General features: G+C 48.6%; 9 protein-coding genes across 9 annotated transcripts; 7 read left to right on the top strand and 2 right to left on the bottom strand.

Moving 5' to 3' along the window:
* Positions 1-711: 711 nt before the first annotated feature.
* Positions 712-2,851, top strand: FOIG_13822 (uncharacterized protein; the record flags this gene model as incomplete). Its single annotated transcript, XM_031214994.1, has 4 exons — positions 712-734; positions 791-959; positions 1,232-1,837; positions 1,892-2,851. 4 exons carry the CDS (start codon positions 712-714, stop codon positions 2,849-2,851), a joined length of 1,758 nt encoding a protein of 585 aa, XP_031055265.1.
* A 41-nt stretch (positions 2,852-2,892) lies between these two features.
* FOIG_13821 (enoyl-CoA hydratase) lies at positions 2,893-3,748 on the bottom strand (the record flags this gene model as incomplete). The annotated part of the gene is made up of 2 exons (XM_031214993.1): positions 2,893-3,508; positions 3,567-3,748. The coding sequence occupies 2 exons, from the start codon at positions 3,746-3,748 to the stop codon at positions 2,893-2,895; spliced, it is 798 nt and encodes a 265-aa protein (XP_031055264.1).
* Positions 3,749-4,185: 437 nt separating this feature from the next.
* FOIG_13820 (uncharacterized protein) lies at positions 4,186-6,007 on the top strand (the record flags this gene model as incomplete). The annotated part of the gene is made up of 3 exons (XM_031214992.1): positions 4,186-4,537; positions 4,606-5,431; positions 5,503-6,007. The coding sequence occupies 3 exons, from the start codon at positions 4,186-4,188 to the stop codon at positions 6,005-6,007; spliced, it is 1,683 nt and encodes a 560-aa protein (XP_031055263.1).
* Positions 6,008-7,238: 1,231 nt separating this feature from the next.
* FOIG_13819 (uncharacterized protein) lies at positions 7,239-8,033 on the top strand (the record flags this gene model as incomplete). Its single annotated transcript, XM_031214991.1, has 1 exon — positions 7,239-8,033. The coding sequence occupies one exon, from the start codon at positions 7,239-7,241 to the stop codon at positions 8,031-8,033; it is 795 nt and encodes a 264-aa protein (XP_031055262.1).
* Positions 8,034-8,623: 590 nt separating this feature from the next.
* On the top strand, positions 8,624-9,612 carry FOIG_13818 (uncharacterized protein). Its single transcript, XM_031214990.1, has 3 exons — positions 8,624-8,910; positions 8,979-9,038; positions 9,115-9,612. Exons 1-3 carry the CDS (start codon positions 8,716-8,718, stop codon positions 9,577-9,579), a joined length of 720 nt encoding a protein of 239 aa, XP_031055261.1. The 5' UTR covers positions 8,624-8,715; the 3' UTR covers positions 9,580-9,612.
* A 1,819-nt stretch (positions 9,613-11,431) lies between these two features.
* FOIG_13817 (3-oxoacyl-[acyl-carrier protein] reductase) lies at positions 11,432-12,564 on the bottom strand. The gene is made up of 2 exons (XM_031214989.1): positions 12,289-12,564; positions 11,432-12,198 (listed from the first exon to the last, which is right to left on the bottom strand). The coding sequence occupies exons 1-2, from the start codon at positions 12,452-12,454 to the stop codon at positions 11,510-11,512; spliced, it is 855 nt and encodes a 284-aa protein (XP_031055260.1). The 5' UTR covers positions 12,455-12,564; the 3' UTR covers positions 11,432-11,509.
* A 347-nt stretch (positions 12,565-12,911) lies between these two features.
* FOIG_13816 (uncharacterized protein) lies at positions 12,912-15,867 on the top strand (the record flags this gene model as incomplete). The annotated part of the gene is made up of 6 exons (XM_031214988.1): positions 12,912-12,985; positions 13,279-13,735; positions 13,787-13,867; positions 13,927-14,618; positions 14,690-14,890; positions 14,955-15,867. 6 exons carry the CDS (start codon positions 12,912-12,914, stop codon positions 15,865-15,867), a joined length of 2,418 nt encoding a protein of 805 aa, XP_031055259.1.
* Positions 15,868-16,930: 1,063 nt separating this feature from the next.
* On the top strand, positions 16,931-18,439 carry FOIG_13815 (uncharacterized protein; the record flags this gene model as incomplete). The annotated part of the gene is made up of 1 exon (XM_031214987.1): positions 16,931-18,439. One exon carries the CDS (start codon positions 16,931-16,933, stop codon positions 18,437-18,439), a length of 1,509 nt encoding a protein of 502 aa, XP_031055258.1.
* A 2,071-nt stretch (positions 18,440-20,510) lies between these two features.
* Positions 20,511-22,925, top strand: FOIG_13814 (uncharacterized protein; the record flags this gene model as incomplete). The annotated part of the gene is made up of 4 exons (XM_031214986.1): positions 20,511-20,813; positions 20,863-21,535; positions 21,590-21,843; positions 21,872-22,925. The coding sequence occupies exons 1-4, from the start codon at positions 20,563-20,565 to the stop codon at positions 22,923-22,925; spliced, it is 2,232 nt and encodes a 743-aa protein (XP_031055257.1). The 5' UTR covers positions 20,511-20,562.
* Between the last annotated feature and the right edge of the window lie 1,894 nt (positions 22,926-24,819).

Below are 24,819 nucleotides of genomic sequence, written 5' to 3'. Positions count from 1 at the left end.
ACTGTAGATGTGTTAGTCAATTACAAGTAGCTGGTAGGGGATAATTTCCATCCAAGCTAGGATCCAGGCATGTCTGCAGTATTATTCAACCCCACGGAGCTGATAAGAATCGCTGGTAGTTTGGCGAAAGACCGACTGACTTCTGCCAATGTATGCGTCAAGTAAGCTGCGAGACTTACTATTATTGCATTACTAATTCCTGACAAGTCGCCGAGTCAAACATGTCTTTAGGAGGTCGGTTAAGGGTCATGGCACGCATATGGTTCTCCCTGTCCACTGTTGCCATCGAAAGGTACTTGGTTAAAAGACACGTCCGATAACCACCAGCTACTACGACTTTGCGAGTCTAGATGTGGGCACAAATCGTTCGGCGCACTTAGGAGGGTGCCATGGCCTACAAACCCCGCTTTCGCTGACTCGCGCCATCCCTTTCTGTTCTGGGATAAGCTGGTCGGCATTTCGGTCTTTCATAACCAAGATGCCAAGACTGCACGTTCAAATTTCGAGCTTCCCCGCGGTGGCTTTTCCCCGCCGGCACAATCCTCACAACGACAGCAGAGGCCGATCCAAAATGCTTGCGTGCACACTCTGTCACAATCGTAAGGTCAGTAGCTGAGTCCAGTCCGGACCTCAAACAGACTTGGTCCCCAGGCGGGCTAACTTCCTCCAGGTCCGCTGTGAAGTGGACGTCGAATCAAACACTTGCATAACATGCAAGGCTGCGGGAGTAGAGTGCATGTGGGCTTCCCTGGTCCAACTTCGCCCGGCGTAGGCTGACCTGCTGCTTCAGTCCGCGCACTAGGAAGCGTCGTCGTGGGGGAGCTGCTCCTACGGCCCAACAACTTGACAACAGTCAAAGCCACAATTACAGCAATCAACAAAGCCAGCGCGTTTCGCAGTCATCTGGGGCAGGCATAGTAATGCCGATGGAACATGCCTCATATCAGACCCCGTCTACGGTAAGTCACGCATGCTTTTGCCATCTGCCATGCCTTGGTCAAAATTACTCTTGCGTTGCATCAAAGCTTCACATCAGATTGGCCTTCGAGTATGGATGACAACCCCAGATATCTATGCTGTAGCATGCCCAACGCACAAGTGTTGGCCTGGCTCTGTTCTGTGACCTGTGTGAACCTCCCAAATAGCGTTATGCTACTATTATTCGTTATTTCTCACCATCTCTTTCCTAAGTATTCTTGGTCTGAATTCAATGCTGACATGCAACTGCAAGAGCCAATCGACCACCTATATAGGTAGAGGCCACTACGTCACAGACGACGATGAGATAGATGAGACGAGTGCTCGTGCCTTCGCGCCAGCAAAGATAAAGATAGGCCCTCATGCAAGCACTCAAAGGGAAACATTAGTTCTGTGGAAAGCTTTAGACATACCGCCTCTTGCAGCGCGTCAAAGCCTGCTGAGTGCGTTCCTAGACTATTGCAACTTATGGACGCCTGTTCTGGAACCAAAAGATATTCACGAGCTTTCGCATTTCGACCAAAAAACTACTTCATTGCTACTGGCTCAATCTTTATGGCTGGCCGGCAGTCGAGTCACAAATTCACCTTCTGTGGTTGCCTTTGCATCTTCGGACGACTTTTATCACAGAGCCAAAGCAGTCTTCTGGTCTGGAGTAGAGACGGACGGGCTGTCCGCCATCAAGGCCTCACTGATGCTTCAATGGTACAATCCACAGGCTCCTGAGCATATTTCATTTGACAATAGTGGCTTTTGGCTCAAGATTGGGGTCGGAATCGCCCATCAGATTGGCCTGCATAGAGAATCCCCTCCAGGGTCGTCTAGGGCAATACGACGGAGGCTGTGGTGGAGTTTGGTGGTAAGCTGAAGCGCGTGTACCCAAGTTGGTTCGTGTTGACTGAGAATTACACAGGTTCGAGACTCACTCATCTCCGTCGCGCATGGCAGACCGCGAGTCATTAATCTCGATGACAGTGATGTGCAGCCTCCGATACCGAGCGACTTCCCAGACTCGCAGTTCGCGTTCCAGCTATTCTCGGCCTGGGTGGACATATGCCAAGTACTTGGAGACATATCATCTTGCTGCATAAGACGACACATGTCACGAACAAAAAGGCTCTACATTGAGAGCTCATTGTACCGCTGGGCAACGAGTCTCCCTCAAGAGCTCCAAGTTGCACCCAGCAACCAGCCAACGCACAGCTATCTTGCAAACAGTCACAACCTACCGGCACGTCAGCTGTATCTACCATACTTCACTAGCTTAATAGTGCTTTCCCGTATGCAGCCTGCGCACTCGGGAGGGTCGGTGACTGCGACGTTGGCTGCATCGTTCGTCGCCCGCATTTTTGAGGATTTCCTGGCCAGAGACGAGATCAAAGTCTTAGCACCGATCAGCACTCGGTACTGCCTCATTTCGAGCATGGCGCTGGTCTCGGTCATGCCCAATAAGCGACTGTGGGATGCTGTACAGCCGGATCTGGAGATACTCCAGCTTGCACTCACTGAACTTTCAAAGCGTTGGCGGTCAGCAATTGGGGCTTCCAGAGCTCTCCAAAATGCCATTAACAAGAGGCGACAACGTACCAGCAGCTCTACCGCCGAATTACGAATGGACGACAAAGGTTCCCTGGAGTACTTCAAGATGATAGACCTTGGCTATTGCCGCATATGGAGCACTCTTAGCCAGCAGATGTCCTCCAGCCCGCTGGCTACCCAAGATCAAATTCCAGAGCCTATACAACCCCCCGGCAACGACGCGTTAGCGACCGATCCATTCATGGATCCAGGGGCGGCGCTGGATATGGGGACATTTCAATTCGAACATGTGGAGAATTGGATTCTCAACGATGGCTTTTTATTCGAACCGTAGATTACATTACTTGACACTTGCACTGGACCACAGCCACAGGCTCACAGCTTGTGCTTCTTCTGCCCCTTCCTCAGTTTCTCGAACTCCTTCTGTGGAATTCCTTGGACGTTTCTCTCGAGAGCTCCAAACACTTCATCAACATTCTGAGCGTCCAGTTCCCGTCTTGATCGATGTCTAATCATCTTCTTGATCTGCAACATGCTTGACGCATTCAGACCATCATGGAACCTGTCCTTGACCTCCCTAAGCACCTCACCCCGAAATGACTCGGCGGGGCAATTAAAAATTTGGTTCACGAAACCTGCCTCAAGTAATTCCTTGCTGGAGATGCGCTTCGCTAGAATCAGGGCTTCGTTTGCTTTGGAGATTCCCATGCGTTCTGCGAAAGCTATCGACGAGACGCCTTCGCTTATGAGGCCCAAGCTAGCGAACGGCGTCAATAGATATGTTTCCCGCATACAATAGATAAAGTCGGCGAAGGCTATCAGCGCAGCAGCCATACCAACCACAGGACCGTTAAGGGCTACTACCAAGATCTTGGGATGTGTATAGAAGGCTCGCGCAAGATTCATGTTGCTGGCTACCGTGACGGTCAAGTTATGCCGATACAAGTCTGTACCCTCGGGCATCTGCCTCGAGACCGACACGTCGGCACCGCTGCACGCATATGTCAGTGTCAGTACCAGTAGATAAGATAGGTATAGAAGTTTCTCACGCTGAAAAGAATCTCCCGTTGCCTGTCAACACAGTCGCTACCACTTCATCATGATTGGCAACCTCCTGAAGTGTGCGCGCCAGCTGATAGAACTCGTCTTTGGTCAAAGCGTTCAACTTGTTGGGTTTGTTGAGCACTACGACGGCAATGGGGCCACTGTACTCAACCTCGATCACTGCCATTCTTACGATTATGTGTTCTGTCAACGCAACAATCCGAATCACGACTGAGATAGATGCGAGTGTTGTGTTATGTCGCGAGCTGACTTTGTGGCAAGCTGTTAAATGGAACTGAACACCACGAGGCCATCCATTTGTCCGGCCCTTCACTTGAACGAGTCGCCGACGGACAGTCCATAAGAAAGAAGTCCGCCAGACAACTCATCATAAACCATCTCATCACCGAGACACCGCTTGAAGACTCCACTCGGAGTTTCGGCCATAGCCCCGCATGATCGGCACGTCTAAACGCCGGGTCTGGGAAACAAACGTGGGTGAGTGAGGCAGGCAGATGCTACATATCACACACGGAAAGCGCATCTAATAAGGTTCGATGTTAAGAACAAACATGTCTGTGTTGGTCTTCCCTCGTACCAAAGATAACGATTGATCATCTCAGCATGGCTTTACCTCCCAGCACTGCAAACTTGGACCGTACGCAGATCGTGCCGTCGCACGATGGTCCACATGTATTGCCCAACAATCCCTTGTTCACCAGGCTACTGCGGCACGCGCATCGCAACCGCCTTGCCATCATAGATCAGGTGCTTAGCGTCTCCAAAACATACGGGGAGCTGCTCGATGCGGTTCTAGGGTTCAGGGAGGTCATACGAGCAGCGTTGCCTTCCGAGGTGCAGCACCAGCTGAGCGGCGGTTATGAGGTGTATTTTGGAGTACTGGCTGGGGGCGGCTATGAGTTTACCGTCGCCGTGTTGGCGGTGCTGGCCTTAGGGGGAGCAGTGGTACCTATGTGTATGTATATTCCACTATGTCATGTCATTCATTGACTGAGGAATGACTGACTGATCGCATCTATCAAGTCCCCACGGCGCCCACAGAAGAGATTGTCTACTACGCCACCAAGTCACAGCAGGTGGCCATCCTGTCCAGCTCAGCGACGACCCAACTTGCGCAGCAGTCGGCGCAGCGCTGTGGCATTCCGCAGCTCAGCATTTTACCCAACCTACCTCGCACGACCCGCTTAAAGCCATTTGACATATCATTGTCATCCAACTCGCCACAAGACCCCAGCGCACCCGGCGTGGTCATCTTCACTTCTGGCACAACCGGCAAGCCCAAGGGCGTAGTGCTGCGACGGACCTATACACACGAGGGCGCTATCACCGTCGGCGACAGCTACGGCATCACACACACAGACGTACTTCTACACACGCTGCCCGTCCACCACACCACCGGTCTAGGTACTTCGTTTTTCCCTTTTCTCAACGCAGGAGCCTGCATTGAGTTCCATGGCAAGTTCGACGCCGCCACCGTGCTCAAGCGCTGGCTGCAGGGTGGCCTGACTATCTTCTCTGCTGTGCCCACTATCTACATGCGCCTGAAGTGGTTCATCGAGCAGCTCCCAACGCACGAGCAGATCCCTTATAAGCAGTCAGCTGGCCAGTTCCGTGCGTTCCTGTGTGGATCTAGCGCTCTGCAAGAGCACGTACAGGACTTCTGGACCGCTTCAATGGGCCAACCCATCCTCACCCGCTACGGCGCTACCGAAATTCCTGGCTGTATACGTGTGTCTCTTGAGCTTCAGAATCTTCCCAAGGGAAGCGTGGGCCAGCCTCTGCCAGGAGTAGAGCTTAGGATGTCGCCTGAGGGTGAGTTGTTGGTTAAGACGCCCAACATGTTTGCCAAGTAGGTATTCTGTCTGTCTCGCGAGTCTCGTGCTGTCTCATCAATGTACTTATGGCTGACGAACAACAAAGGTACCTCATGGAACCGGAGACAACGAAGAATGCGCTTGATGCCGATGGCTGGTACAAGACCGGTGACATCGCACGACGTGAGGGGAACTTCTACTTCATCGAGGGCCGCGCGTCAGTCGATATTATCAAGTCTGGTGGTTATAAAATCTCGGCGCTGGACGTTGAGCGCGCGTGCCTGACGCTGCCATACGTGAACGAGGCCATGGTAGTGGGCGTCGAGGACGACGAGTTTGGGCAGCGTGTTGGCGCGGTGCTGGCGGTGAAGAATGCGTCGGATGTCACCCTCGCCACAGTCAGGAGTACTCTTAGGGATCAGCTGGCCGGGTATAAGCTCCCCACCGTGCTCAGGGTGGTGGAAGGGGAGATCCCGAAGGGTGCCACAGGCAAGGTGCAGAAGAAGATCCTGGGACCGAAGCTCATTCCAAGTCCCGGATACGAGGAGATACCTCAAGTGCAGGTATGGAAGAAACTGAAGCAGGCGAGGCCGCTGCAGGCAAGACTGTAAATTGTGATAGCATCCAGCGCGGTGTCGGAGTCGGCTCTATGTGGTATTTCCAGGACTCTATCAGACTATTGAGTGTATATCAAGACAACAAGTACCGAAATTAGATAAATTTACAGTTCATGAGAGGAACTAGTGCTGTTAATGCTTTTGTAACATATGTCCTTTATTCTACTAAAAGGCATAATGAAAATTCATATAACTCTCAGTCTGATATTATAGTTACTGGGTGGAAGATATAAATAAATATAGATTCACACTACAAGAATTTATAGCAGTTATTTCTCTTTTCTCCTCATTGGCTGGTATAGGGTGAATAAAACATCTAGCCATAAATCTTTACACAAATCTCAGAGATATATGGTTATATATTATTTCTTATTGCATATTACATGGTTTATGAGAACCGCTGTTATAGAAGATGCTTTGAAATAGCACGCATAGTAATATAATAATATCATATCACTGTCATAGAGCAGAACTCTCATTTCGGCAACTCGGCGAAAACCCGAACCTCGCCACTAGCCTAACCTGATTCTTCCCTTACAGGAAGCCCTCGGCGAATTGTGGGGTATCATTTTTTATCCAACGTCGACGTTTTGGAGTCATGTGCCCCAGATTTCCTATTCCGATCTCTGTATGTAGGGTTTTAGTAGCGTTTTAACAAGTATGTAAATTACATCCCAGATATCGATTGTCTTGGGCAATAATATTCTTATGTGACTCCTTATTAGCTAAATCTGACTGGATAATCTCTAAGAATGAAAGTCCCGTCCACGGCGTCATCCCGTGGCGACTCGCCGAGCGCCCGGTTAGGGACCCCGCACCCCATCCTCATCTGGAGCTAGGCTCGCTCTTCGGCCAATCAGCCGGTATTGCGGATTGGTGGCTGGCATGAATCTCCACATCCAAGATCTCTGTTAATGTTGACTTATTGCAATTAGTGAAACATGATGAAAGACAGCATACAAGTCATCCCTGCTGTTGGGACTAGACCTGGGCCACCTAGACTGTAGGCCTACGAGGTGACAGAAATCTGGTTAAACTTAATGGCATAACTTTGCTTAGTGCGCCAGTGGTGGTCAGCCACGAGGTCAAATAGAGTAGCACCTAGGATATTCCTTACAAAACCAGAGCACTGGCCAAGGTATCTTAAAACCCTTCTTCAGTAAAAGTCTATATACACAAACGCAAACATCAGTAGCACTATTACAGATCTTCCTGTATAGCCAGCATGGCCACTACGACTTCGTTTACGGTCACTAAAGGACCCATTACTATTGAGACTCTCGACCAAGGTACTGGTCCTGTCATCGTCATTCTTCCCTCGCTGGCCCGTGGAGCAAACGACTACGACGTTGTCGCCCCGTTCCTTGTCGAAGCTGGCTACCGCGTTATCCGCCCCCAGCCCCGCGGCATTGGCAGGAGCAATGGAGCTATGGACAAGCTGACCATGCACGACTTCGCCGCAGATGTGGCCATGGTCCTAGACCATATCGAGTGCGGTCCGTCCGTCATCGTTGGCCACGCATGGGGTAGCCAGCCGGCGCGCATGCTGGCCGCCGACCGTCCAGACCTCGTCCGTGGCGTCGTCATGGCAGCCGCCTCGGCAGGCAAGCTCCCCCCCGGCTCGACCGAGAAGCCCTTCAGCCGGCTGCGCACTGAGATTGACGGGTCCGGCGATATGTCCCTCCCCGAGTCCAAGCGCCTCGAGTACCTTCAAGCGGCCTTCTTCGGACCCGACGGTAACCCACGTCTGTGGCTGGACGGGTGGAACGAAGCCGCGCATAAGGCTCAGGCGCGTGCGCGTATGTGCACGCCCGTCGACAAGTACTTTTCTGCTGGAGAGACTGTTCCCATCTTGGATCTACAGGCTGAGCACGACGCCGTTGTCGTGAAGGATGTGATGAAGCCGTGTCTGGGTGATCGTGTTGAGGTGCAGGTTATCAAGGGTGCTGGCCATGCTATGGCGCCAGAGCAACCAGAGGCTATGGCCAACGCCATTATCAATTTCGTTAAAAATATCTAAGAGAAATACATATGGCGTTTTGTTTCCTTGTGGCTCTTTACCATTCCCCTGATGACATTCAAAGCCAAGATCGTGTAATCTACAAAGTTGGGCAAAGCATGAATATGTAGCCTTCTTTATCACTATAAGTCAAATATTCGACGACATTGGGCACAGCTACCGGCAGAAACATGGAGCTGGAACCGCAATTGAGAAGTTGCAAAGCGCTCTCTACCTGTGCATTAATGAGCTTCCAGATGAGCTTCGTCTCTTTCACTCCAAGCCTTCTCTCGGTCCGAACGTATACAACTTTGAAGCCAGATAGCTACACGTCATGTTCTCGGTGAGCATCCTGTTATTCCAGCAGCAGTACAGCAATGGTTATCCGTCGACCAAGGGCATGCCATTCGACATCTCTGTCATAGGGGGCCGAGACTCTGACGTGTTCAACATGTCTTGTCATGGAGGTTCGGCAAATCGATGCGGCGTTTCACCTACTGGTGGGGGGTTTTTTTTCTTTCGCCGAGGACACACTAGGATGGCACGCGCCGTAACTAACGCCGAGACCCATTAAATCTGCGGTCCTGGGGAAGAGCTCCACCGTGCATCATCTAACAGCCGAGTGATCAATTAAACGTCAGGGTCTGAATCATCAGCAGCATCTGGGCTTCAGCATCATCTGTTTTTGCATGTGCCAGCAATCATGTACGAAAACCTTGGGCTCGAGCGTCGCGGAGATGTCTTTATCCTTACTCTGCAGAAACCACCAGAGAACCGTCTCACATCGCAATTCTGTCAAGAGATTATTCGGGCTTTAAATGATGTTCGGAGGGAACTAGGTCCCGACGCACCTGGCGCTGTCATCATTCGAGGCAACGATGCCAAGTTCTTCTGCACGGTACGTTCTTCCCCAGACAAATTATCCAGGATGCCTTGAACAGTTCGTAATTACTTACATATGCACAGGGTCTGGATCTCTATGAACGAGACACAAACCCATACGCCAGCTCCGAGGGATTCTATCCGGTAAGCACCTGATCTGGCCGTCCGCGGTGAACTTGGTAAGTACTTCACTAACATATGCATTCTTCGGCTGTAACAGCTTGTTGCAACTCTCCTAGACTTCCCGTTCCCCACCATCTGTCTCATCACCGGACACACTTTTGGAGGTGCCTCAGTGATGACACTGGCCCACGACTATCGTATCATGAATTCTACCCGTGGGTACTGGTGCATGCCCGTAGCAGAGCTCGGCCTGCATTTCGATGGAATGGGTGCCCTTCTGAGAGCCAAGCTGCCACCACAAACAGCCAGGAAGGTCATCCTGCAGGGTCATAAGTTTACATCAAGTGAGGCATTGGCGGATGGTATCGTGGATGAGATCGCCTCGCCGGAAGAGATGCTGGACCGTGCCTTGCAGCTTGCCGACAGGGTCAAGTCCAAGGCAAAGATGGGGGTCTACGGATTGCTCAGGGGAGAGCTATACGGTGAGGCGCTGAGGGCGTTCCAGCAAATTAGCTATGTTCATTCTCGACTCAATTCCCGCCAGGCAAAGGTTAAGCTATAAACATAATAATAAAATGGATCAACGATTCCGCTTTTGTTCTAATCAACACAAAGGTCATCCGTATCGACCATACAGGACCCCGCATCCGGTGAGTTGCAGGTCTAATTGGGGCTACATACCCTGTAGAGAAGGTAAGATGGCAACTTCCATGCATCAACCAACTTGACTGCGTGATGACGTATCTCATTCATCAAGCTTCAAACGGCAGTGTCAGATATGTGGTCAAGACCCTGGTTGCTCAAAGCGCCGGACTGAGTAAATTGGCGATTTCCCTTGTTCATTGTGCGATGAGCGAAAAGTCGGAAGAAGAGTCCAATACTCTGATGTGAATTCCGAAATACTTGTTTCTCTTAGTAGTCCATGGTAGAAATTGTACACCAGGACAGACTCAGAGTAAGCTTGCAATGAGGAATATTAGCTTTTTGGTAGTCAACATCCATGGAAGAATTTGTCGGAAGCTTACCGTTACTCAAATGATGAAGTTGAATCACGATACTATCCCATGCGGCCTTCCTGTTCTCAATCATGTCGTACAACTTAAAGTCTAGTTGCTTTTGTTAGAAGTTACCCTCCCTCCAAGATCGAGGAACAACAGCAAGTTAACGTACCAGGGAGGCAGCGCGATGCTTGAACGCTTCCACAATGTCCGAATCGTTAGTGAAAACGTCCAAGGCTCTGTCTTCCTTCCCGCCACTTTGGCGCTGCCAGAACCTGAACTATGTCTCCTCGGTGTGATTCTGTGGGTCATGTCCGGGACTTGCTGCGACAAGCTTGGCTTTTCGGATCAGCTACTTGCCTGTTTCACGTGCGATCATCCAGTTATCACCCTCGACCGTAGGCTTTGCCAAGTCATCCGTGTTCAAGCCAACCAGCCCGCTACCGACGCCGGATCTCTGCCCACCCATGAATTGTCGACAGATCTCCATGCCACCTTCTATAAGCTCCGTAGACAGTTATTTGGGAGTAGTAGAACGTGAGCGCAGATCGGTGATGGCTGTGAGATCTCCATTGTTCTCTACGTCGGAAAGGGTCCGGTTATGATATCGCCCATGCGCTTGACGCCATAATGCAGCAAATACATTGTGGCGAGGAGAGGCAACAGACTGATCTGAGTGGTAGGATATTCCAGTACTGCTGACACTTCTTGGCCTGGTGTGTCTGATCTGAACAGTCGGCGGACTGCAGAGTATCGCAATGCCACAACTGTGGCACAGACGAGAACGATACTCACATGCATCGCGATCCTTTTGCGAGCCTGTTACGAGCATGTAATTATTCACACCCGTGATGGAGAGAAATCGGGTCTCACATGGGTAAGAGAGTCATAGATGACAGCTCGATTCTGAGAAAATCGATAAGCTCCTGTTGCTGGATCTGCCGACGATTATCGGGCTAGAAGTGCACTATACAGAACGCTACATAGACAAGAATTAGCTCTTCTTCGAACAGGAGGAGCTGATACCGAGCAGGGTATCGGATTGAACGAATGTTATCCATAAGCATGTAAGCAATATCCATGGTAGAGTGGCCGTGTTTAGGTCCAATGTCACCTACGACATTACCATTAAGAGGTTGATATGGTTTTATATTATAAACTTGAATGATGTATGAATTAGGACTAAAAGATGAGTATATACTCTTTCTAATATATTTTAATAACTGTATTATAATTGACTTCCTAGTGCATTATAATATGATATTCCTTAGATTTAAGTGTATATTATAATATAGAGCCCGTCGCCAAGGCCTAGGTCTGTATAATATAGCCAAAGTAATAATCAGAACGCTAAATTTACTGTAGGATCTCGCACCTCCAGGAATCGACGAGATATGCCAAGCATTGTTATAAGAATTGGACTGGTAGAAGGGGTTACACTTGTGATTCTTCGTCTGATACTATTGGACTATTGTATGGACTCTTCCTCCTCCCTTACATATTCCTGCCTCCAGTTACAGAGATGACCTGGCCTGTGACGTAGGAGAAAAGGGGACTGCACACAGCCAAGATAACCTTGGCGGCGTCTTGTGCCGAACCTGGCCTGCGAAGCGGGATGTCCTCGAAGGAGGATTTGCTATCGCGGCCGGGAACGCCGAGCTGGATCTTTTCCCCGTCCGGTCCTGTAATAAAGGTCCCTGCTTCTTTCGCTTGCGTTAGGCGCGTCTCAATATACCCAAATGCCACTGTGTTAGCTCGGACATTGAACGCCGGTCCCCATTCCTTTGCAACCGTCTTCATTAGTCCAGACACACCAGCTTTAAAGAAGGCGTAATTAGATTGACCGACGTTTCCGTGAAGACCTGAAGTTGAAGATATGCCGATGATGTTTCGCTGCTTTCCATCCTTGACGCGGAAGTAAGGGGCTGCGGCGCGAATTAGCTGAAAAGGAGCAGTGCCGTGGATATTCGCCATCGCAGCCCATTGCTTATCAGTCATCTTATGCACTACACCATCCCATGTGTAACCAGCATTATTGACGATAATATGGATCTCTCCTCCTCCAAACTCGGCCGCGCGCTTCACGAGCTGGTTGATGTAGTCTGGATCTGTTATATCACCAGAGACTGCTAGTGCCTGGCCTCCAGAGCTAGTGATCCCATTCACCAAGCTTTTTGCTTTGTCTGTATTGCGGTATCAGGAAGTGTTAGCCTAATTCTATCCTAGGTCTAGCCGTACCCTCTACTCCAGAGGGCTTGGCAGCCGACAGTTACCTGAATCAACGTCGCAAACAACCACTTTGGCACCCTCCTGAGCGAACAGGCGCGCTGCTTCAGCACCAATGCCCTGTCCACTTCCCGTGATTATTGCAGTTTGTCCCGCCAGAAGACCTCTTGGGTAAGTGATATGAGACGCAATTTGAGCGACACGTTCAGCCATGATTGCTTAAGTTGGGCGTGAATAGCTAAAATATAGCTCAGTTTCTTACCCGCCACGAGGCCAAGCAATTGTTCTCGACTTAGCATCATAGGATCGACTATTTAAAACCTCCGTTGTGGGTGTCGATGCCGAGATTCAATTAGCTTCCGTCCCACTTGCTAATTGCCAAGCCTCATTCGGCGTTGTAGAGCTCCAGTCGGCGTTACAGCCACTTTCGGCGTTATAGAGCCACCTTTGGTGTTACCGAAGATGGCCCAGAAGGAAACTCACAAAGTACGCGTAGTATCTCATTAAAGCCGTCGTTTAGTCTATATGGAGGTCTGAACGGTAATGGATTGGCCTGCATTGTACTCATGATGCCATTCTAGTAATATCGGTTGACCATCAACCGAGCACAGCTCGCTTTGTCCTCCCCTGCCTAGTCCAAGCCGAGGCCCAAGCTTTGAAGATGCCGACGATGACTGAGGAACACCAAGGAACATTCGCCAAGCCGAAGCCGAAGCGGCAAGAGACTCGAAAAAGGTCACCCAAGTAAGTAGTCTAGTATGCAGAAGAGAACATGAACCTGTATTGTTATTAAGACTCGGCTAACAAGCTGGCTGTGCTTCCACTCCACCACAGGGCATGCCTATCCTGCCGAGCACGAAAGGTCCGCTGTGATGTGACATTCATGCCTAGTGCCTGCACAAACTGTGTACTTGACAGTAAACAATGCGTTGTCAGTCGGCGGCGCCGTCACAACGACAGGTACGGGTAACCCATGGATCCCTGATCTGGGAGATTCAGATCTCGTATGCCTCCCAAAACTAATATGCATATATTAGAAATCACAACAAGAAGCCCGACGTGTCAGAGGTAGAGACTATGGCCAAGCCTCTGCCAGCCCCCAAGGAAGACAAAGACTTGCTTATAGTCTTGACTGACGAGTACTTGGGGACGCCAAAACTGGCAGAAGCAATAACTCGTCAAAGTCCGAGTCACAACCATAGCCAAGCTCGGCCTGAGATCACATTCGCGTATTATCCTTTCCTCTGCATCAACAATCTTAGCTCTTTGCATACGGATGACATCAATTATCTGGACTCTCAAGGTTGTTTTAAGTTACCAGAAAGTAGCTGCTTGGACCATCTGGTCCGGGCGTTCTTTCATCATGCTCATCCGATCTTGCCTGTTGTCAATGAAGCCGAGTTCTGGTCGATTTATGATCCATTGACCTCTGGCGGCAAGACCAGTCGAGTCCCTGTTATATTACTTTCAGCAATGCTGTTCGTGGCGTGCGAGGTAAGCCCACAATTGATCACGGGAAGGCTCTTCACTAATTGCGCCTTACAGTACGTGGATGGTGATGTCCTTCAAAGCATGCAGCATAGTACCGCACATGAGGCGCGTGACAGCTTCCTTCGGAAGACCCAGGTGAGTTCAACACTCGGCGTCGCTCAGGCTTCATTTTATATGCTAACTTCTGCTTTTAGCTTCTCTACGACCAAGAGACTGAGTCATCACCAGTCGTCCTTGCCCAAGTATCTCTTTTGCTTGCACACTGGACCTCACAAAAAAACTCAAGAACTAATAGACCGAGCACTCAATGGCTTGGTCGGGCAATTCATCATTCTCAGGATGCTATTTACCAGGCCAAGCTTTCGACATCAGTCAAAAGTCACTTCAGCCAGGGCAACCTTAGGCGACTGTGGGGATGTTGCATCCTCAGCGACTGTATTCACAGCTTGTACACCCGTCGGCCGCTCATGATGCCTCCCGGTATGGTTGAAGCAGAAAGAGATTGCCTTGTGCTCTCTCGAGCCGATTTGTCACATGAGATAGGACGGTCTCGAGTCTATGGTGTCGAAGCAAAGCAGCGATTTATTGAAGCCCAGGAACAGATGTCCGCTCTCATCAGCATCTTGAGAAGAGTTCTGGCTCTGGTCTACCCGCAAGGAGGCATGGCCACTTGTAGAACTGCGTCGACGCTCGGAGGAGAGGGATACGAGTCTCGTGATTGCAAGAACCACCTGAAAACATGGTATAATGACAGTTTGATACTCCTCATGTCCGGACGTGACTCCGCGTTGGGCTCGCCTGTTAGCCTCGACGATGGAACAGAACATAGGGGCTCACAACGTGACCCTATAGAGCTCCTAGTAAGCATGATGCACCTCCATTACGAGTAAGTAACTACCTAGATAAGGTCAAGTCAGGCCTTTGATACGGCTTATGGTAACTAAAGTGTGGCAATAGGACTGCCATGTTGGTGCTCTGTCAAAGCGAACTGTTGCACCTCACTGCGAATACTCGTGCAACATACTCATCCTACATGCTGCACGAGCAGGCTTCTTTCCGTAATCAAAAAGACGATCTTGCAAATTGTATCCTCAACTTGACGGATCGGCTTTCAGAATCATTGCGGCAGCAACACCTATCCAGGGTTCCACCTATCATGTAAGCGGGTCGCAACTCATTCACGACCGCAATTAATGAGCAAAGCTAATAAATCTACTCACAGGATATTCTGTACAGCACTTCCACTTTTTATGCATCTCCTAAACACCAAAGGCCCTCTACACAATGGTCCATCCTCCCCCAACGTGTCTTCGCCATCGTTAAGCCTGCAAGACGTTGGGGTACAATGTTCCCGTAACCCAAATTGGGCGCGAGAGATTATAAAGTGTTTAGTACTGCACTTTAGAGATGAGCTTGAGTACATACTACAAGCTGTTAAAGCGGTAAATAACAGCCTTACTGAAGGTCTCCAAGAAAGCCAAGAGTCACCAATTCTCTTTGCTCAGGAAGAAGAAATGCAAATCGGCAACTGGCGCGAACTGTTAGACAAAAGACCGAGACTCTATATTCGCCTCATCAAAAGGCTCGACAATGTCATCTCCTGGGGGGGACCTTTGCCCGAAACAGACATGGTCGCCCCGTTCAATGAATACCAAATACCGCCTGGCTCTAGCATGACTCGACAATTCCAAGCTGAGAAGCCGTCGCTGAAATGGACCCCACCGGTGTCTTCAGCTTCAGCTCGACAAAACATTAAACAAAGGACACCGTCTATGTCGTACGGGGATGAGCCAGCAGCACAGCTGGAAGTTGGCGAAACTGATTCGGGCTGCCTGCACCCAGAAGGCCTACGTGAAAGCTTCAGCGATATTTTAATGCAGAAGCTCGACCTTCCCCAATCCTGCCTCGATGAGGCACCTGGTGAAGCATACTCACCGACGTCATTGGATCCTTCTCGGAGAATTTGGGCAGAAAAGATCGCCGGCAGTGACAGACGTGTCCTAGACCAGGTTGCTTCCCGCGAAGAAATTAAACCCACAGCGATTGACTTCACTGATGCAGATGATATGATATTAGTAGATGGACTAAGTGATGAGTGGATAGATGCATTATTGCAGAGTGATAGCGCTGGCTAAAGTGCAAAAGATGTAGATATAGATATTGCTATAACCACTGTAAAGGGCATAATTTAACCCCTTGTTAAGTATTAGCTCCGGGGAGTTGTTTACTGTTTTCCCTAGCAAGGGACTTTTTCACTAAAAGGGAAAGATATAGTTTTGCAGCGTATAAGTATATATGCATAAAACAACAGTAATTGGGTTATAGCAATTCCTATACGATAAGCAAACATCCTTGCTGGGGCTTTGTGTATAATGCGCTTAGTGGGCTAATTGCAAAGTCAAGTTATCTATCCAGCATATAAAGCGGAACCCTCTTGTGCTCTGGGGTTATTTATGTCCTTTTTCTGCATTTTATATTGCTAAGAATAAGAACCTGCAATTTTTATAATACTATAGGCATACTGAATACGACGGAAGATATTAATTACTCAATCTCCCTAACCTATATAATATGGATAGTAATAATTCTTATAACTATTTACTTATTTATAATAAACTTATAATACTTAGGGTTTTTAAATAGGTAAACTACAACGCTCTTAATAATTTAGCTTACCTTTCAATTCTCATCAAAGTTATCATGAACATGAAAGGATATCTTATTTATTGGAAGCAGCCTTCGCGTCTGGTTAGTTGATAAATGTTCGTAGCTTATATTCAATTTTCCACAATGATCGATTCGACGGACACTGAAATATCGCCGTCATTTTATTGGCTCGGCTGCTGCAACTGGTCTCCACGCATGGCTGGCCTCATTCTTCTTTCGACTGATCAATCCACCTTATTGATTCATCGAAATGAAAATGATGTGCTGTGAAAAGCGGGGTTGAATACATACAAAAACAGAGTGACAGAAAAGTCTGGCTTACCACCCTTTTCAAGTGTTTAATCATTTGATACAAGTGACACACGATCGCGTGGAGGGCGCTTGAGTATAGCCAAATTGCCTCCTCACGACCTATCTGGCTCCGATAATCCAAGTCCTGTACAAAGGAGATATCTTTATACTTTAGTTTTATGTCAACCTCACTCACTAATAGGCACTTGCTGCCAGCTGCTCGCACTCTCCGCCTCAATAATGTCCTCAAGGAACAATGAGAAAAGCGAGGCGGCTACTAACCTTGTCAATTCCCCCAAGCCTCAGAAATTGAACTCGAAGTCCATCCTATCTTCAAGTCCTGCACATTCGCCGGACCAAACCCTGGGAGTGTCTAGAGACGAAACTCGTCCGGCTGGAGCCGTCTCATTTCCTCTCAGCCCTCCAACAACCCCTCCTCGACAATCGTCAGCATTGACGGCCCATGAGAAGCAGCCGACAGAGGCAAGGTTCAACGCTACGACGCTGAGAACTAGTCTGGGTCTCGACAATAAGCTATGCGGGGCTCCTACGAAATCAAATAGACCTTGTAGAAAGTGGACACCGGTAGCGAACAGAGCCGATGTCACTTCTCAGCTTGAATCGATCATCGCTCTCACGCAATCATCTACGGAACTCGAAGTTACGCTAGATAAGCTTGCCAAGCTTGTCCATTGCAAACACCATACTAGTGGTCTTCCGAAAAAGGAGCGAATCGAAGCCTGGATTAAGATATTTCCCATCGGAGAAGCAATCATTACCGACCCTGCCACATTGGTTGAAAAGGGAATTCGAAAAGCCCTGGGTCTAAAGTCTGCCCAGTGCATGGGAATAGTGGATAGTGTAGGCTCGCGCTGTAAGCATGGGATTGGCGGGCAGCGGGTGTATAACTGTTTGTCAACGATTGATGAAATTGTTAATCCAGATGTCTATCGAAATGGCTCCTATCTTGAAGGTCTCCTGAGAGTTCTTGAGACGAATATGTACTGTCCTCAGCACATAAACAAGCAACCCTTGCAAAAAGTGGCATCGTGGAAGTTGAGCATTGGGGAGATCCTAGAGGGGCACCCTGTAAAGTTGGCTCAAAGCAGTATACCCGAGGAGACCAGAGGCCTTTCCGGAGCTCCAAACACGCAAGGGCCCCCCGAGAGCCCCTCGACCAGCAGGAGCGATGGCCTTGTCTTGAGAAGTGGAAACCTATTGATTCCCAACTTCGATCGAGATTTGAGCACATATTGGCCAACCAAATACAATACCTCCCCCTTTGAGATAATCCCGAAGAGCGACAGAGTTGCTGACTATAAGTCTTCATATGATATGGTCCAACGCGAAATGCTGAGAGAGCTACACGACATGGACCAGAGAGATGGGCATGTTTATATGTATAAGGTTGAAGGAAACCCAGGATTTGTGAAGATTGGGTACACGACTCGTTTCGTGGAGGAACGCCTTCAGGAGTGGGACTTCGATTGCAATAGGGCCTCCAAAGTCCTATACCCCATTTCTTTAAGTACTGCTGCTGCCATTCCAAATGCCCGTCGTGTTGAGGCTTTATGTCACGCGGAGCTGGATCATCGAAGAATCACCATCTATTGCCACGGTTGCCTAAAGCAGCATCTAGAATGGTTTGAAATTCCATCTACAGAAGCCATTGCGGTGATCCAAAAGTGGTCCGATTGGATGGCGACCCGCCCGTACCGGTCCATTCAGCCTAGAAATAAGAAAAAATAGACGATCAGAGAGGAGGAGACAAAGAAAGCGCGGGATATGGACCGTTTTATGAGGGAGATATCAGGAGTCAGCCGATAGGGAGATGCGGGTAGGGTGAGATAGATAGGTGGTTTTATTCCGCTATTATCGGGTAATGGTATTGGGAGATATGAAGAAATAAGTTTATGCTGATTCATCGCGGAAGCGAGCCCCTGGAGATAAGCACAAAAGTATAGTATGATAAAGATCTATTCCTTCGCCTTGGAAACGCTACTCTTATATTCTTAATCATTATATGTTTATATTTGTTGCATATACCGATTTAGCACTTCGGCTTATTTCTATCTCCAGTCTATTCTTAAATATTCATACTTCGCGACGAGTCTTTCCCAGTTTAATTCACACTCTATATATATACTAATTACTAATAAAATCTTTTATCCTGGGTTTTTTATATGATTAACCCTTTTTTATTATAATGTTGATTCAAGGTTTATTTATAGGGATACTTATAAGGTAAGTCTATTAAATAGCTAATAAAGGATAACTAATACACACAATAAGCAAACACAATGGGCAAGCAAGTTCAAAAAAAGTCTCAACCTTCTCAAAATCAACTATAACTAGAAAATAACAAACTATCTAATTAGTTGAAATCAAGTATTATATTCGTTTTCCAGAGGACTCAATACCCTCTTAACAAATTCTTTCATCATGCCTGGCCTTACCGCAAACACCACAGCGCCAAATCCTCGGTTTCTTGACCACCACTTCTTGATGATTTGGCCACTGCCTACATGTCTACACCTATATAATCAATTAGATCCTGACCTCCCTGTACAGTCATACTCCCTCTATTCTATGGGCGCGTCCCTTTTGCCCTACACCGGCGGCTAAGTATATTATTGGCCTGTCGAAGCTATCAGTTCCAGCTGCGTGAAGAAAACTTAGGCTAAAATTGAATTATGACAATGGATCCAGTCTCCCTCAGATATGTCTCTATTTATTCAAGTTCTAAATAACAATGCATCCTTGAGAGAATGCTTTGTAGATTTAGAAAACAATTTGAGATGTTGTGTCAGGGAACAAACTATGTGTTGAAGTAGTTTAATGAAATCACGCGGCTTAGACAAGCGACCGTAACCGTGGGAATTCGGGCAAGACGAATGCCTGAGGCGTTTTGGAACATGGCCACGAGGTTGTCTAATAAAGTTGGGGTAAGGGAGGGTTATCACGCATCTACATCATCACATGCCCAGACATCTGTCTCAAGGCCTTGGCACATATGCCATCTCAATCAGGGGGGAAAAGACATTTAGCTCGTGGGCTCGCATTCTTGTTTCTTTGCTTTTGTCTATACAAAAAAAATGTGTTAATTGTAGTTAGGACCTCTCTCTGGAAGCATACATATACTCACACGAACTCAGCCTGTACAATACACGTCGATGTTCTAATGAGCACTCATGCTCACTCGAATCGACAGGAATGGATAAAATCTTGACATTCCTTAGATGCATCGGCGATAAACATTTATTTTGTCTTACAAGGCGTCAGTTCTCCCTTTGTGGAGTTTTTGTGAGTTGGAAGTGAAACTCTAAGGGATGAGTGATTGGACGACACTCCTCTGTATTTGTAGACGAATTGTGGCATTTCCCGCACTAGCAAATCTGGCCAACAGACGATGCTGATTGGATCGGAGTGAACACGAATATACTAGCCCCCTTCAAGATGTTGCAGGTGTAGCGTTGGGAATGTATGGACATATGGTTATCTCAATAATGCCTGCTGCAGCTTTTACTGCTGAACACAACTAAACCATTTGGCTTGGCAGCCCTTCCAGCTTGAATCACTATTCTCTCTTTGTTTATTATTCTAAGCTATTCTATAATAGGCTATAGGTCAAACTGATTGGATTACTGTGGACTCAGATGCAATTACCTTGTAGATGTCTTAGAAGATTACTCAAGAATGCAGGGAGATTAGGTATCTTGAAATGATTTATGCCAAGCCAATTATCCCTTCAGCTCACTTCACTGCCCGACGCACATAAATATTGAACTTGGTTACCATTACCAATTCGATATCATCACTCTCTCTCATTCATTTCTTAGTTTAAGCCATTCTTTGGCAGCCACTCGTTCACCATGCGTTTGTCCTCATTCCTCCTCGCGGCATGTGCCTCGAGTGCATTCGGGCAGTTCCACCAGAATTTCAAGAGATTTACGAACACTAGTATTCCTGCCACTACGACTTCTTCCTCTGTTCCTAGTTCACTTGATACGAGTGCTACTACGACTGGTAGCTCTGCTCCGTCTACTGCGCCTGTCTCTCTTGGAACGGCCCAGCTTGGTGCAGGTGCTAGTTACACTACTGCACTTGATGGTTCAGCAGCAGTGTGAGTATATCTTAGCAACTACGTAGCATGAGGCACTGACAGACTTTAGCTCTCTCTTCATCCGAAATGGAGTCGCTACTTTCAGACTCGTGCCATTCCTGGCCGCCTTCGCAGGCCTTCGTGTCTTTGTCATCTTCAGTATCCTCGTTAGGCCTCCTCCCGCAGGCCGTAAGCGTCAAGCGTTTGAAGGATGCAGCCTCGAAGTTCGGGTGGATGGCCAAAGCATCTACAACCAAGTAATGACCGACACGGGCGGATCAGAGGTTGGACAGAGAAGCAACCCCGTCAGGCTTAACGCCGAAGGTCGCCCTGATATCCAATACTTCCTGACTTGTGGCTCTGATGCTGTTGAGGTTGTTGTTTCTCATCTCTCTATTGATCAAGCTGGCGAAGATGCAGAGACCACACCTATTGCGCCTATCCCAACGGGTACTGAGACGCCAGGTGTTACTGACACTAACTCTGAAGGTGCTACAACAAACTCCGAGGGCGAGACTGTTATACCTTCCAACACTGCTACCCTTCCTAGTACTAACTCTGAAGGATTTACTACCAATTCTGAGGGAGAGACCGTTATTCCTTCCACCACTGTTGCCCTTCCTGGTACTAACTCTGAAGGATCTACTACCAATTCTGAGGGAGAGACTGTTATTCCTTCCACCACTGTTGCCCTTCCTGGTACTAACTCTGAAGGATTTACTACCAATTCTGAGGGAGAGACGGTTATGCCTCCCAGCACTAACTCTGCTGGCTTCACCACGAACTCGAACGGCGAGACTATCTTCCCCACTGGAACCGCAACTGGCACTCAGGATCAATCTTCCGCTCCAACTGCTACCTCTCCCGCTGGCTTCCCTGACTTCATTGATGCTTTCACCCTCTTTGGCTGTGTCGGATCTACTGATGGCTTCCCTACTTTCGAGCTTGCTCAATCTGACGCCTCTATGGATCTGGATCAGTGCTCTACTCTCTGCCAAGGTCGAGCCTACTTTGGTGTCTATGACACGCAAGTCTTATATTCCCTTTCTGAGTTTCTCCGCAATTGCTGACATTTCTAGTGACTGCTACTGTGGTGATGAGATTGACGGCGACGAAACCGCCCGTGTTGAGCTGGATTCCTGCGACATTGAGTGCCCCGGTGATGACTCTCAGTTCTGCGGTGGCGATTCTCGTCGTGGCAGGATGCACCGTCGCCAGGCCGTTCCTTCTGATCGCCTTCTCACGGTTTATGTTGCTGCTGGCGCTCAAACTGATGTTGTCACCAACGAAGTCACTCGAACCGTCACTGATCAGTCAACTTTCGTCACTACTTTCACCACTACAGTTGCTGGACCTGTCACTACCGCTACCGAGCGCGTAGTATACATCTTTGTTGAGGCCGACTGCAGCGACTGTGACGGCCAGTGGGTCTATGTCCCTAAAGTTTGTGACTGCCAGGGCGGTTTCCAATATGTGCCCTACTTCTGCTTTGCAGGCAGCTGCTCTGGAAAGACTGTGTACAAGTCTCAGGAATGCCACGATTGGTGGAACCACAAGAACTTCTATGTCCCAACAGACTGCGAGGAATGCTCCGATAGAGAGGTCATTTACAAGCCTTGGGACAATTCTTGGGGTACACCTGAGAACTGCAAACCCGAGGAGATTCCTGCCTGTGAGGGACCCAAGTGCCCTCCTGTCTACCCTAACAACAACAAGGGCCAGAACGGAGGTGGTAGCAGTGATCACGGTGGCAGCTCCCAACCTGGCACGCACCATGGAGGTTCCAACAGTGGTTCAAACGGTGGCTCCAGCTCTGACGATCAGAGCAAGGGCTCGAACGACAATAGTTCAAAGGGCGATGGCCCCGGGTGCATTGGAGATGGCTGCACCGGACCCTACGGCGGTGAATCCAACTCCAAGCCTAATGGTTCCCATGAGTCCAACGGCGGTGACTCCCACGGTGAGCCCGCACCTGGCAGCAAGCCCACTGGCCCGTCTATGGAAAGCGGCTCTCACGGTGAGCCCGCACCTGGCGGCGAGCCTACTGGCGCTCCCATGGTTGTTAGCGGCGCCGGCAAGCAGGTTGCTAGTTTTTTTGCTCTTCTGGCTGCCCTCGCCCCTGCCCTTCTCTAGACATTAAATCATTTATTTTCTATGTGAATACTTACATTAAACTTGCTTTGATAGATCGACGTTGCTATGGAGTAAATAATGAAGTCACTGCATCTCGATCCACGTCACTGAGGTAAAAGAGCTACTATAATCCTTAAGTCAGCTTGAATGTGGCACCTGAAATGCGCAGATGACAATGCCTTCTTGGGGGAATGAAGACATCGCGATACAATTGTCAAAACAACTGCAACTTCACCACTCTCAAAATGTATTTTTTCACTAATGCCTGAAATTTAGAGTTTTCTTTCTCCACAAGGCCTAATAGCAACTCACTACTTGAACATTATGAATCTATAGGGATTTAGTATTTAAAATATATTCCTTATTACAATCTCCTTAAAAATAAGAAAGTGCTCATTTGGCTTCTTAATTACTAAGAACAGTTAATTTTTTAAGATAGTAAATCTGCCTATTAATATTACTAAGGATTATAATATTATAATAATAAAGAAGATATCTAAAGATAGAGGTATTACGGCTAGATGCCTATAATTAAAATTAAATATAATAAGAAGGCTAATATAAATCTCTTGAAATAATTTAGAGATTACAAAGGCAGATTAATCATCTTATATTTATATTTATTAATTAATATAGGTGTTACAACCCTAGCAGTTACATCACGTCCCGCCACGGGTGCAGTAATCCTTGGTCTCGTCCTCGTCTACGTCCTGGTCGTCACCAACGGCCGAAATCCAGTGCTTGGCGTCAGCCTGATACCTATCCCTGTTTGATCTGTCGCGGGCCAAATGCCGGCAGCTCCTGCAGCTGAAGCCGGCGTATGTCTCAAGTTCCGGGATCGGTGGACTCCCGGTCGGCCAGTAGCTCCATATCCTGGCCAGTCGGGTCTCGGAGCGCCCGGGGCCGCGAGCCTGAAGAGGAGAAAAATGCGGCGAATGCAATCACCTGCTACAGCTATTTCCCGACCACCCTGTGACAATTGCGGTAATGATGCTCGACTTTATCTACGCCGGGCTTGATGGCGGCCGGGCAGACCAGGCGGCCGTTGGAACAGCTCTGCTTGACTCGTATAGTGTAGACCCCAGGCCTGACTTATAAACTGCCACAGAGATTCATCTTTTCTGCTTCTTCCAGCCGTACTTTTGCGACACTTGCTAAAAGACAATGACAGCCAAGATAGAGGCTTCTGAGGACGCCAAGCCCAAGTACAAACGTGCATCTACTCCGAAGGTCCGAACAGGCTGCATAACCTGGTGAGTCTCAGAATCACCAAGTCCATCGCTCTTCTGGACCCTAAGTATTGACAGGATCGCTGCAGCAAGTAGGTTAACCCGCCTCTCGGCTTTAATTCATTTTAGGGCGATCGGGGACATACAATTGCTTACTAAATAGGATTCGACATCTCAAATGCGATGAAGGTCGCCCTCACTGCCGTCGGTGTCTCGGTGATGGAGTGATTTGTGATCGGTATGCACCCATCGAGCCCAAAATCTCACGGAAACGGCGGCGCCAAGAGAAGAGTACTGCCGAGGCGTTTCAGGATTGTAACGCACTGCCTTCAGCTATTTGCGACACGCATATATTCCCCTGGGCACTGCTCAACAAGCCTTTGTCAATACCTATCAGTGACCAAGGCATCGTCTTTCTAAAAGCACCATATCTCTTGGCACTTTCGCTATCTTCAGCCTCTCGTATCGCCGCCAATCCGGAATCAGAGTTGGCCCCGATTCAGAAACAGGCACCACTTCGAAGTGAGGCAAAGCTCCCCAGGATTGCCGAGCTCGTTCGAGATGCCGCGATGTCGACAACATCCAACCGGGAGTCTATAGTCAGGATTGACCAAGCCCTTTTGCTACCAAGGGCTACCAATTACTGGATAGAATCTGCGGGACTA

The sequence above is a fragment of the Fusarium odoratissimum genome, assembly GCF_000260195.1.
Source record: "Fusarium odoratissimum NRRL 54006 unplaced genomic scaffold supercont1.36, whole genome shotgun sequence".
Lineage (NCBI taxonomy): Eukaryota > Fungi > Ascomycota > Sordariomycetes > Hypocreales > Nectriaceae > Fusarium > Fusarium odoratissimum.
This window is presented reverse-complemented; position numbering and strand designations above follow the sequence as displayed.

Excerpts from the sequence above, each read along its gene's own strand:
- FOIG_13818 (XM_031214990.1), top strand. The coding sequence starts at position 8,716 with ATGTACGAAAACCTTGGGCTCGAGCGTCGCGGAGATGTCTTTATCCTT. Across the intron at positions 8,911-8,978 it reads ATGCCAAGTTCTTCTGCACG|GGTCTGGATCTCTATGAACG; the intron begins GTACGTTCTTCC and ends ACATATGCACAG. Across the intron at positions 9,039-9,114 it reads GCTCCGAGGGATTCTATCCG|CTTGTTGCAACTCTCCTAGA; the intron begins GTAAGCACCTGA and ends CGGCTGTAACAG.
- FOIG_13817 (XM_031214989.1), bottom strand. The coding sequence starts at position 12,454 with ATGGCTGAACGTGTCGCTCAAATTGCGTCTCATATCACTTACCCAAGA. Across the intron at positions 12,199-12,288 it reads TGTTTGCGACGTTGATTCAG|ACAAAGCAAAAAGCTTGGTG; the intron begins GTAACTGTCGGC and ends ACCGCAATACAG.